General features: G+C 38.2%; 1 protein-coding gene across 1 annotated transcript in view; it reads left to right on the plus strand.

Moving 5' to 3' along the window:
* Nucleotides 1–8,490, plus strand: part of LOC146000080 (uncharacterized) — a 52,455-nt gene extending 43,965 nt beyond the window's left edge. The window contains exons 3-4 of the mRNA XM_083137413.1: nt 3,229–3,381; nt 8,245–8,490. Of these exons, the coding sequence (XP_082993539.1) occupies nt 3,229–3,381; nt 8,245–8,424 (333 nt within the window). The 3' untranslated portion in view covers nt 8,425–8,490. The remainder of the gene's footprint in view (nt 1–3,228; nt 3,382–8,244) is intronic.
* The last annotated feature ends 5,766 nt before the right edge of the window (nt 8,491–14,256 follow it).

Here is a 14,256-nt window from a genome sequence, read left to right on the forward strand (position 1 = left end):
TTTGAAAATACACGACTTTCAAGAAGAGGGACATAATAAGAATCGGAGGTTGAAATATTCGGCTAAGGAAGGTTCTTTTCTAATCTGCTGGTTCCGTTCCTACTTTTCTAGTGTCTGACATTTTCTTTTTGTAGTTGTAGGCGCATATAATATATGTTTTGTTGAAAAATATTTTATCGATGAAAAGAAAACTTTATGAATTATTGGTATTTCTCAATGTTTTCTAAATGCGTCCCCGAAGCTCCTGCGCCCATCCGAACGGCATGAGTTGCGGGGGTGTAATTTAAGCCATTGAGAAACACCCAATAACCTGTCCACAATACACTATGACAGTTATTCCAAAAGTGTGCGACGCGGTGCCCTGGTGAACCGTGGCTGGGTTTCAGGGGCCCTGCGAAATGTTCCATTATTTTCACTGAAATGATTGTGTCGTTCCAAATATTTGCTAAAATGTTTCTGAATTCGAAATATGTGTATACTTTTTAACTAAGGCAACAACCTAACCACACTAACTGAGCATTGCAAATGTTAAGTAGGCCCACATTCTGACTAGGCTGCCGCGGAAAAATCTTGAAACACTAGGGGCACCGTGAAACAAAAACGTTTGGGAACCTCTGCACTACGGGATTTTGTGACCAGACGTGAATTGCGTACAATATATCTAGTTTGGTTTCAACAATGGCATTATGATTATGTTGTGACCTTGTAATCTACGCGTTCTGGGTAGGCAAAGTGTGCAGTGGTCCGCATCCCACTTTCATTTGAAAGTTTACCATAATTTGATCATCTAAGCATAATGCACACATAAAATAAATTTCGTTGTTGGGTATGACTAGTTCTGGTTGTCAGTTGTAGGTATGTGGAAAAGATGGAAATGTATGTTTTAAATTCATTTATGCTCAAATTGGTATGCATGCCATGCTAATTGGACCTTTTCAATTGACCAGTACTTATATTTTTATTTACTCCTGCATTGTGATTCGACATAGCAACACTTACCTCGTCTTCAGATGAACATACTTATTTTTGCAGTGGTGGATTCAAACATACAACAGACCTGTAATTTGGTTCAAACCCGATGCACTAAAGAACTACATTTGACTCCTTTAACCTGGATAATTCGAACATAAGTTTATTCCCTCTAAAATTCCTATTGGAACAAATGCTAATAATTCATACGTAATTCGAATATTCGAAACTGTTATTTAGATAATTCGAAAACAGCTATTCAGAGACAGTCGAATGGAAGAGAACGTTTCTGTTTGTTGGTATGCAGCCTCCACACTCCCATCAATAACGTTTGATCCCTTTTGGGTGATGGGGTTTGTCCTTGAACCCTCACTAGCCAGTGATTTGTGAACATCTTCTTATGTGCCCTCAGCTGTCAGTTGTAATTAGTCAGGGTACCTTGTTCCCAATGTCGAACCGTCGCACATTGAATCTCAACCAAACGTTAGTTATGACTTCCTTCACGCAATAAATGAAATCGAAGAATTAGTTAACCGTGAAAAAATTAACCAAATAAACACAAATCACAAACTTCATCTAGTGAAAAAAAGTAGCTAATATTGATACGCGTGTTGGTGATTTTGTGGGTTAATACTGTGTACTTGAACGTGTTTTTCATTTACTGGTAGCTTATTACAGTTGTGAGAGGAATTGATTTTAGCTTGCACTATAACACCACCAATTTTTACAGTAAGATTCACTGTATATTTAATATGTTTTACGCTGTAGTACAGTAGTTTTGTTTCATTAAATTACTTTAGTAATGCATGTTTCTGTTAATTCCAATTTTCGATAATTCGATTTTTCGATTTTTCGAATTGAAAGAGTTTATTGTGTTAATTCCCTGTTGGTATCTTTTACTGTCAATTCAGATACTCTAAATGAGACTTCATACAATATAATTTGCAGAGAATATAATTTTACATAGGGAGGTATACTATGGCTTTCATTGAGGAAATTATCTACAGTAATTATTACCATATAGTAGAGTGTAGGGCCTCCCCGATGGCGCAGTGGTAGCGTCGTCGCCTTTTAATCAAGGGGGTCCCGGGTTCAATACCCGGCGGAGGCACATAGTGGTTCGGATTCCACTTTAAACAGTAGGTTCAGTCCCAATTAGCCTTACTGTGCATAAAGTGGACTTAGAGCACCAAGTCAATCAATCAATGAGTGTAAATGATCATAGAAATACATATTATGGGATGGGACCGGCATGATTGGTAGACAAACAAAACAAACGCAACCGAACATTGGAGAGGGGAGATCTAAATGCAATGGTTCCTTGTTCAATAATACATTGCTCAAATTGGAGCTTCTGATTTATTTTTTTCCCAATTCAATGATCCAAACTCAGAAACTACGGAAATTGCAATGAAAACAGTGCCATTTCAGGAACTGGTGTATGGCAGTTGAATATTTCAGTGAAATGTCTTTGCAACACATGACGTCCTTGTCTCGGGGAAGGATGAATTGGCGTTTGAAATAGTTGACATTAGGCACACTTGTGTAACTGCTAACCTAACCTAACCTAACATCCAAGTAAAATAGCTGCATTATACTGAAAATATAAGGGTAGTAGAAGGAGGAAGAAACTTTCACAGTACTTCTTCTGATAATGGATGTACTTAGTACTTCAGGCCAACGTGCAGTAACAATAAGAAACCCTCTCGCAGTAGTTGCGTTTTCGCCTTGTAATCAAGGAGTCCCATGTTCGACTCTCGGTGGAGGCATAAGGTGGTTCGGATCTCACTTTGTACTGTAGGTCCAGTCCGAATTAGCCTTACTGTGCATAAAGTGAACTTAAACAGCAAGCCAATCAATCAGTCGATTAGAACCGCTCAAAGAAACTGTTTTCCCTTTCCCACTTATTTGCCAAAGCTGCTATTCCTGAATCGGAAACATTCCACGAAAATGTCGGTTCTTGAATTGGGAACTTTCGTCATAGTTCCTGAGTTAGGACGAGTCATCTGCACACCAATCAAAACTGTTTGTGCAGGGACTCAAGAATAATTGATAATAAGAACTGTAGCTTCAAAAACAATAAACGAAATCTGAAAAAATGAGGTTAGTTGCTTAATTGCAATAATTTAATTGGAATAAATTGCACACAATTATTTTAATCTAGCGCGGGGCCCTCTTGAGCTCGGGGCCTCGGCGGCCCGCTCTGACAATTTGTATTATCCTAATAAACAAACGTGTTATTGTTCTTGTAAATTACAGGTGGAAGTTACAATTGTTAACACCGAGTTCAAGAAGGAGGAGAACTTGATAAACTATTTGTGCTACGACGGAGAAGATCGAGAAGGAACTTTGAGTGCAGCAATCTTCCTCATGGGAGGTTTTGAAAAGGAAGATAACTGTGAAAGATATGAGGTAGGTGAGGCAATGGCGACACTCTAGGAAAACTAATTTTACATAACTAATTTTATATATACAAGCATTAGCAACCCATGCATAATAAAGCTGCAAGCATCATCCATTGGATATCAAGAATGTCCAAATTTGATTCAGTCATGGATGTCCGTAACCATTTCTATATATTGAAGTGTAACTCGTAAAATAGCTTGGGGATTGTTAGAGTCACAAGGGATGTAGCAAATTACGTAAAGAGAGATTTTCATTTCATAACTTAATTGGCCTACTCTGTCAAGAAGAAAAAAGAAGGTTGATAACAGAGCGAAGCTCTCTCCACACTTACCGTGACTCGAAGTGATTATGCTAGTTGTGGTGTCATGGGTTCGAGGTGCAACTTACTGAGGCGTCTCGCGCCTTAAGTTATAGGCCACGTCGAACTGTTTCGCCAAAGCGCACACTATTCTCGACGAATTCTGATTCAAGACTGAGAGCGTGCGCAAGATTTACAATATACCTACAGTCACTTCGAGAATACATTACATCTACTTGAATAAGGTATTCCATAGCATACATAACAAATCATCTCCATTGCATCATAGGATTAAGCTCCGCTCAGAGTTCAGCACCCGAAACACCAGATCGTCCTTATATAGAGACCTAGTAATCCCAAAACCCAACAAAAGCAGATTTGGTCAGAAGTCTTTCTCGTACTTAGCAGCGGTAACCTGGAATTCACTCCCGACGAAGATCAAACTCAGTACCAGCAAAGCACAGTCCTGTCGTCTTCTACGTTCACAGGCCTATAAATTCTAACTTCAGTAATATTATTTTCAGTGCTTACCCTCCCCCTCCTCACCATCCCCAACCACACACATATATTTTAAAATTTTCATCCCTGTACTTCGAACAGCAATTACATACACACTCATATCCAAACCCACACACCTTTACACTTTCTTTTCTTCTAAATGTGTATAACTCTCAAACTTTCTTTATTTCATTGCTACTATAGAACACTATATATATTAATGTAATAATATTTTTTTTACTATATAGGGCATCAAGTCATTATTTGTATTAATTTTGTTCAAAATGAAATGTTGTATGGCTTAATTGTAACCCTATGGAAATAAATAATAAATAATAATAATAATAAAAATAAAATTGTACGAGTCGTTTTTATACCTTTCTTACGATCCAGTGTTTTTGACCCCTCAACGAGAGGTTAAGCCTCTATCGTCCATGGAAAGTCCCCAGTGGATGTGAGGCCAGGATTACATACTCAGCGGTATGCAGCAAGACGAATACTCCTATTCTCTTTGGTATGCAGCATTGTCGTTGAAGGATCGGGTCGTAGGTCAGCTGGAGAGGAGGAAAAGTGCAGCTCTTCCAGATTTCGCTCTGTATCACTCCCCATTCCCCTCACTAAAAGCATTCATCCACCTATGATTGCATGGTGAGAATAGTAAGACGGTTGTAGCATTATTACATAAAGAATTGATATAAAAAAATAAGAAATAACATCATTTCCTAAAACCCAAAACCTGTATCACAAATAAATATATGCCTACAATGAGTTGAGTAAAGAAAATTATGCCAAGCACTATAGTAAAAATTGTTAGTGTTCAAAATGCGTATTAATCAAGACATTATTAGCCACGCATTGGTTCTGAAAAAATTATATAAAGAATATGTAGGCCACTCACAAGTCCGGATTGACCGATAAGGATATCACAACAATAAGGATGAAAAAAAATGTCTTTCGCAGATGAAAGTCAATGGGGTGTCACCACAGTATGGATGCGTTAATTTAGCCTGTGCATAACAAAATAATAAAAATACATAAGCGGTAACACATATATACATAGTTGTCGCACTGATATTGGTGAAACACGCAAGTTTGTGTGGTACCGACTTCGCCAGACATGGTTCGTACAGGACGAAGAAAAGCAACGATGTAAGTGGTCGACCATACACGGAAGGGACACAAAGACGCATGGAAGCGTGTTATGGTGTATGACGTCATAAAATGACGCACTGTGACGTAAAATCACTTGACAGTACTGTAAGCATGTTGAGGCCATGACATATGAGAAACACTGGCGATGCACTGGAAATATCGGGACGAATTGCCATAGCACTCTGAGATGATAGGACGTCGGAGCGATGGTCCAGTAAAAAGGGGGCGGGGTCGCTGAAGCAGAAGGGAGCAACGCTAGGGCAGAATATACTAGAATAGAATCGTAAGGTGCCTAATGCAAATATGGCCACGTTAAGCTTTAATTAATTATTTTGACATCGTCTTATGCAATTTGCAAACAATAGTTGTGCGAGGCAATTTGTTGGTTCTTTGGTTATAATACAACAAAAAGACAAGTTTCGTTCGTGAATATGAATATAGAAAATAAGCACGAGAACGTAAGTCTGACTTGGGACATATTAAAAACATATGAGGTTAATATGGCCACCATTTGTGTTACTGTTTTGAAAAGCATAAGTCAATAAAAATACAATGTAAAATTAGTTATACAACTTTTAAATGTTATTTTATACAATTATATGGTTTTAAATTTGATACAGTTAAACATGTAAAGATTGATAAGCAAGTTAAAAGATGTTTGGAACATTTTAGCACCTTTTTTAGTTTTTTACGTTTTATATTATAATTTTTGTAACTTTTATGCATTCAAATGTTAGATAGAAACATTTAACCTTACTAAAGGGCGATCCATAAAGAACGCCGGATTTGAAAAGGACGCCATATTTTTTTTGTTTGGTTGGCAGCATTGTTTGTGCGATTGTTGTTATCAATTACCATTGAGGTTTTGTGTTGAGAAGCATTTAAGTTGTTCTACTTTTTGTGTGTGTTGTTAACGCCATGGAAAGGTACAGCAAGGAACAGCGAGTTTTGATTTTCAAAACGCATTACAAGAATGGTAAAAGTTTCGCGGTGACTGTTCGGAAACTCCGTACAATACTTGGTCATCTTCATGCACCAAACGAATCAACTGTTCGTAGATTGATCAAGAAATTTGAAGAAACTGGATGAACACAAGACATCAAAAGCCCACTGAAACCAGCGGATCATGGAAAACGACTGCAATTTGTTGACTGGATCCTTGAAAGGGAACGAGAGAACGAAGGTTTCGGAAAGCGCATCATTTTCACCCATGAAACTGATTTTCATTTAAACGGGTTCGTAAACAAGCAGAATTGCCGAATATGGGGATCTGAGAATCCAAGAGTGATGCAGGAAAGGGAAATGCATCCTCAGAGAGTTACGGTATAGTGTGGAATTTGGAATAGAGTTTGATCGGTGCTTACATTTTTGAAGACGAAGAAGGAAATGCTCTGACAGTGAATGAAATTCGTTACCGTGCAATGCTAACTGATTTTCTTTGGCCTCGTTTCGATCAAATGAACATCGAAAATGTATGGTTTCAACAAGACAGCGCAACTTGCCACACTTCAGGAGAAACAATCAATCTGCTGCGTGAGAAGTTCCCGGACAGAATAATCTTGTTGCGAAGAGAACAAACCTTCTTGTGACTTGACTAGATTTACTATCTCAGTGTTAGTAAATTAGTAAATTAGCATAAAGCTTAGAAATAATCAGCTAATTCAGTCGATAGTTGCGAATTCATTTATATTTATAATAAGACTGATCAGGGAAGTAGATGTATTTCGTGTGGAACCATTTTGTGTAGGCTTTTAAACCATCGCATGCACATCTCGAGTGCTGCAAAAAGAGGATTTCTGTCGAGCGCCAAATCGTTCTCACAGACGACGCTAGATACCTAACCGAATAGAGCTTCTTCGTTCGAGCGAATAACGCTCGAACAGGCAAAGCGAGCGGTATAAGCTCGAAACCCTGCAGTGCACATACAATCGTAATTTGTCTGTCGTAGCGGGCCCTCAAATATGGATGGTGAAGTGAAAGACTCAGTGAAATTCAAAACTAAGTGAACATAGTCATCACCACCATGTTGAATGTAGTTTAGTCTCTCTTACCAACGCACAGTGGCAAACAGATGACTGTAGGCTGAAACTGCGAGGACGGATTATTTACATATATGTGTCTAAGTTCAGTCACATTAAAATTATATTCCATTGCTTACGCTGGAGGTTGGGAGACTGGAACGAGTACGGACGAGCAAAAGTGGTTCCCTGCAGTACTCTAGTATGTGTGTGTATGTATAGGGTATATATATTGATGAAGTATAATGAGTGAAGTAAGTTAGAGAAGAGGCTCGTTTAATGCTCTCTTCCACTGTTCATTAACCTCCCTCCTTCATCGATTGCCTCCAAGTTATCCCAGGAATGCGCTGCATTTCATATTGCTACATTACTGAAGTCATACGGGAGGTTACGAAAGTAGCCTCACTTATAGAGGACTGGAGGAGGAACAACCTCTAGTCCGGCAGGAATATAAATGCGAAGTCCGGAAGGACATCGCGCTCATTCGCTCACAGTTTTACTCTGAATATACTTCGATACACTCAGCGCGGGATAACGGAGGAGAAGTTAGTTAGAGTTCCTTCCTTGGCCGAGGGGGTCCCTTTTGAATTAGTTATGAACCATAAACCTCTCGCTTTATAATTTGCTACATCCCGGTGTCTCTCGATTCCCAAGGTTCAATTGAGTCACACATCAATATATACACACAGAGCTGCGTATGTACCTAGGTTAGGATCCGAGATTAGCGCAAACTTACACAAAGGTATGGTGTGAATGGGAGAAGGATTATGTATGTATATATATATATATATATATATATATATGTATATGTGTATGTATGTATGTATGTATGTATGTATGTATGTATGGATAGATGTTTAAATACGAGATGTATGTGTATATATATATTGTTTTTACTTTCAGGGAATTTTGGACCCTGGATATGTGCGTGAGTTCGATTTCACAGATTATGCAAAGCAGTTCAAACGCTTTGTTGGTAAATATATTGTTAAGACACGTTTAACTGAAACAGACGGAACGGTAATCTTCTGTTACGACTTCTATTATATTTTCGAGCAGCCATGTATGGGTATTGCGTGTTGAAGTAGAGATTTTACAATAATGAACACAGATTAAATATTTTCCGTTTGTTCGAAATATTATTAGTAATGCTGAATAAATAAAATACTTTATCATTCATCTGTTTGTTTCTTCTATTTCTTTTTTGATAAATTCCATTCCCTACTTGTTTCTATAGGAAATGAGCCACAGTGTGCGCAAATTCAGGTCGGTTCAAAATTACAAGTTTTATAATTGAGATGAATGAAAAAAAATCCAGCATTTTGTATTCACTGTTATTCTTTGAAGTTTAAATCTTTATATCCATCCTTTTACAGATGGTATTGGTTTTCCCAACTCCGTGGCGGTGGGACAACAGGGGTCCCGGGTTCGAATCCCGGACTATTCTCTATGTGTTTTCTTCATCAGTTTCATCATCTCATCACTCACCGTCATCGCGATCCAAAAGTGGGAGAAAAGGGAAGTGAAATAAACGAAATCCATCAACCAATCAAAACAGATGGTGGAAGGATTGCATCCCATTTCGCCTAATCCCGTTTCCTAACACAGTAGAGGATTATAGTCGTTCGATTCCACTTAAAACTGTAGGTTCACAGATTTACCCTTCCGTGCATACAGTGAACAGGTGGGTCGACGTCACTCATTTATTCACACCCTATTTGTTTCTTATGTTAAACCGAATAAAGAAAGAAACCGCTAACATTTATTTATTTAATTTATTTATTTATTTATTTTATTTTCACCTATAACAGAGCTTTGGCTTCAATTACAAAAGGCTTACATACATTGTAAACATTTAAAAAAGTTACTATTTCAACATCACAAAAGAAAAGAGCAAGGAAGCAAACCTGCACTAATCATTGTGTAAATAATACTAGCACAAATTTTATACAAAACATAAATCTAAAAATGATATTTACAGAAGTATAACAAGATACATATCTTTATGCAGACATTCATAACTAAACACATGTATACAGGGTGTCTCATAAGTAATAGCGCAAACTGACAGGTGAAAATACACGATAATGGAAGCAAAAAAGTCTGAGCAAACATGGGTCTGCAAACGAACCGTTATCGAGATAATTGCGAATGTGTGATTACAAGCTGCCACTGACTTCATTGTTTGTAAACGTCGTCCTAGTTGGTAAAATGCTAATAATGTGTGCGAATGTGTGGTTACACCGAGTTCTTTACTCCTTGCGCGGTCCGAGGGTTGCTCTTTGTTTACAAAAAAAAAGAACATTTTCGAAATGTGGCGTTGTAATCAAACAGAACAATTCCGAGAGGTGGCGTTGCAATCAATCAGTGCATTTGCGAGGTGAAGTTGTATGGATAGATTCAGTACACAGTCTAATCGTATTGTGGGAGTCACGTCAGTTGTGCTGAACTGTGTAGTGAAATGGAACCTTACAGCAACGAAGAGTACATTTTACCAACTAGGACGACGTTTACAAACACTGAAGTCAGTGATGGCTTGTAATCACATAATCGCGATTATCTCTAAAACGGTTCGTTTCCAGACCCATGTTTACTGAGACTTTCTGCTTCTATTATCGTGTACTTTGACCTGTGTCAGTTTGCGCTATTACCTTTTAGACACCCTGTATACTCATATATAAACAAATATACACACATACGGGCATAATTATATTAACAAACATACCCATGTACACAGAAACATGTATAATAATTTAGGAGTTAAATTTGTTCATGATGTTCTTCGAAGGACAAACAGGAACTGCTTGAATGGCATTGCAAAATCCAAGTCTCCACCGTTTCTGACTATTTCATTGTGTTTAATACATAGTCTTAGAATGGGCGAATTCTGGTACACTGTTGAGTGGGATTTGCCGTAATGAAACGGCTACCTGAACTGTAACACATCCTTCTTAGCATTAAAATTTAATGTTTGGAGTTGACTTGGACTGTCGACTAGCCCGTTAATTAACTTACATAAAAATATATGTACATTTCTGTTCAGAGAAACTGGCACATTCGTTTGAATTAAGATTTGCTTCGGAGCCGATCGAGTGTGGCAGTACAGCCGAAGTCAAGGTTCGGGAACACAGTGTTGCTAACCACTAAAGTTTTTCGCAGGATGCAGGGAATTTTCTGACTTGCCGAGTGAAAAGAAATTGTTACAAGAAAGCCTTGCATTTTAATTACACTGCTCTACAGTGATTTTGCTGTTTGGGAAATGTTGACATTTTCTTAATGATTTTGATGTGGAAACATCGAAAATGATGTTTGTTTTGCTCCATCACGTACAGTTTTTGCACAAAACTCGAATTTCAGAAATTTGATATTTACATTAAAAAATGCCAATATTTCAATATGGACGTATTCGTTTTTAACAGATATTTATGAAATATATCTTCTTTTTTGCAAATGAAACAGTACAGCTCATGCGACATACACAGAATAACCTGTTAGTGTACTTAGTGGTTTACAGCTAGGTTCGGATTCTGATTACGTGAGCGACACACAAGATGTGTTCAGGAGAGAAACGAGCCCCACCTCTTTACGCAACCAGAACTTAATGATTTGGTGAGAGATTTGAATTTATCAAAGCAAGCTGCTGAACTCTTCGGATCGAGATTGAAAGAGAAAAATTTACTTGCTGCAGGGACATCTTCAACATTATTTAGGCATCGGGAACAGGAATTTATTCAATACTTTTCTGCGGAAGAAGATTTTGTGTATTGTAATGATGTGACCAAACTCATGATGAGACTTACAGGAAATGGCTATTCTGCACAGGATTGGAGGTTATTCATAGATTCAAACAAGTTAAGTTTAAAGGCTGTCCTATTTCACAATGCAAACCAAATCCCTTCTGTGCCATTAGCATATTCCGTACACCTCAAGGAGAATTACCAAAATATGTCACTGCTCTTGCAGAAGATAAATTACGGAGAACAGAATTGGGTTTTGTGTGGTGACCTAAAAGTTATTTGTTTATTGATGGGACATCAACTAGGATACACAAAATATCCATGTTATATTTGCGAATGGGACAGTAGAGATAGAGAGAAACACTGGACACAAAAATATTGGCCTCTCAGACACGAACGCATCCAGGGCAGTAAAAATGTGGCGAACCGCAGCCTAGTTGACCCTGCGAGGATACTATTACCTCCATTACATATAAAATTAGTTCTCATGAATCAATTCGTTAAGTCTCTCGATAAGAATGGAGAGTGTTTCAAATACCTCACCAAAAAATTTCCAAGTATCTTACATGCTAAGTTGAAAGAGGGAATTTTCATAGGACTTCAAATACGAAAGTCATTTCAAGATTACAGTTTCGAAGAATGCATGAACAACATGGAAAAGGAAGCTTGGACAGCTTTCAGAAGTGTATGTGAAAATTTCTTGGGTAATAACAGACATGAAAATTACAAGAGCATCGTGTCTCGTATGCTGTTCAAGTTCAAAAATTTAGGATGCAACAGGAGCCTTAAAATTCATTTCCTGTTCTCGCATTTGGACAGATTTCCTCCTAACTTAGGTGAAGTCAGTGAGGAACATGGAGAGCGTTTCCATCAAGATATTAGCGACATGGAGCACCGATACCAGGGAAGATGGAGTACAACAATGATGGTGGATTACTGTTGGACGTTGCTACGTGAGGAACCAAAAACCGTTCACAAGAGAAAATCCAATCTTCGAAGCTTCCAAATAGGGAAAAAGAAGAAATGAGGTAAATATCTAATTCAAATTATACATTTCGTATACTTTTTATGACTATTTGTTGTGAGATTTACATTCCTTGTGTAATATTTCCCTAATGTCTGTAACTTGATTTTCGTATGTACATACCGCTCTCGGCTGAAATTTAATTTCTATTTTGTGAAAAATTCTGACGTGATGGAAGAAAACCAATAACATATTCGTGATCAGCGTACTTGAAATATCTTATATCACCTCTTAACAGGAAAACAGCTGTCAAAAAGTTTCATTTTGTAGAGCAGTGTTATTAACGGAATACAGTGTCCAATTTGAAAAGAGAATGGCAGGAAGAAATTCGAGAAAATATGTTTGAGATACTCAGTATCCCATAAATAATATAAAAATAAACTCTACCTCAATCCCTTCGCTTGGGAAATATCTCATATTCATTTGAAAGCAGATGGCAGTGGATGGTGGTCCCATTACCTCTTTCCGTAGCTTTATGTAACAGCAACGACCACATTCACCAAGAGGACCAGGGTTTGAATTCCGACCTGAGTGTAGGTGTCCCTTCATCACCTTTCCCATATCATAATTTATCTTCTTCGTTGCGAATGACTAAAATTGGAAGAAAAGCGAAGCTAACAAAAAATAAATCAAATTGACGTTCAAGATGCGAACGAGAGAAAATAAACAATCCAAGCTAATAACAATATCTATCACGGACCGAATTATGTGACTTCAGGATCACTTTCGTTACTTTCTCTTACCTATGCAAACTGCTCTTCTAGCTTGTAATTTGAACACGAAAGTATTATAATAAAGCTCCAAAAATCACTACAGGCTGGATGAATGTCTTCATATTTTTCGGAAAAATCACTCTTCTTCGGCAAATAACGGGTGGTGCAGAGAAACGGCAAAATTTGAATGTGGAATTGGCAACACTGTAGCGCCGGTATTTTTTCGGGACCGATGCGACATAATTGAGGAGGCTTTGCCATTTAGTAATTATGCAGCATTGGAATTGTTCGGAGCGTGCTTTTGCTGTGAAAGCTTCTTATAACAACGGTGATAGTGTGACTGCAGCGCAAATGTTATTTCTGCAGCATTGCCAGCTAGGACGTCATGCTCGTGTTCCATCGGCTCGTATGATTACAACATGGGTGCCTAATTTCAAAGAAATCAGTTCAGCGTTGAAGAAGAAGCCCCCAGGTAGAGTTCGGACAGTACGTGTACCAGACAATATTGAAGGAGTTCGAGTTGCCATTCAGAGGAGCCATCGTCACTCCGTTCGACAACATGCATCAGCCCTACAGTGTAGTCGAAGAAGCGTACAAAGAATACTGCATGAAATGGAGTTCCACCACTATAAGTTACAGATTGTGTAGCAATGACATCCTGAAGACCCTGTGTTGCGTAAGAAGTTTTGCGAATTCACGAAGCCCATTTCCACTTTAGCGGCTATGTTAACAAACAGAATTTCCGTTACTGGTCACAGGAAAATCCGTGTCAGCTTCACGAGAGTACATTACATAGCACCAAGGTTACAGTATGGTGTGCAGTGTCATGTCATGGTGTTTTCGGCCCTAATGTTTTCTTTAAAGTGAGAATGGCATTGCAACAACAGTGACAACAGATCGAGATGTTGCTATGCTTGAAATATTCTTTGTACCGAAGTTGCACGACGCACATCTTGACACTGACAATATGTGGTATCAGCAGGATGGAGCCACGTCACATACTGCTCGACAGTCGATGGAGGCGATTCGCAAATTATTTGGAAGGCCGATCATTTCACGTAACGGTGATATTTCAAGGCCTCCGAGATCCCCTGATGTCAATGTTTCCAATTTCTTTCTGTGGGGACATCCCAAAAGTAAAGTGTACAGCACCCGTCCTGCAACCATTGATGAACTGGAACAGAAGATTGGAGCAGCAATCACTGATATTCCTCGAGACATGATACAGCGGGCATTCCAGAGTTATCAAAGCAGACTTTCAGAATGTGTACGCCGAAATGGAACACATTTTTCTGATGTAATCTTTAAGAATAAAGTGACATGTAAAATGACGTGTAAATGTCATAGTTAATGGCATACTATGTACGTACATGCATATCCATCATTAAATGTTTTTTTTCTGTGATTTTTCGTGCATTTTACATCAATTGAAATTTTTCCG

The sequence above is a fragment of the Lepisma saccharinum genome, chromosome 16, assembly GCF_977018435.1.
Source record: "Lepisma saccharinum chromosome 16, izLepSacc3.1, whole genome shotgun sequence".
Classification (NCBI taxonomy): Eukaryota; Metazoa; Arthropoda; class Insecta; order Zygentoma; family Lepismatidae; genus Lepisma; species Lepisma saccharinum.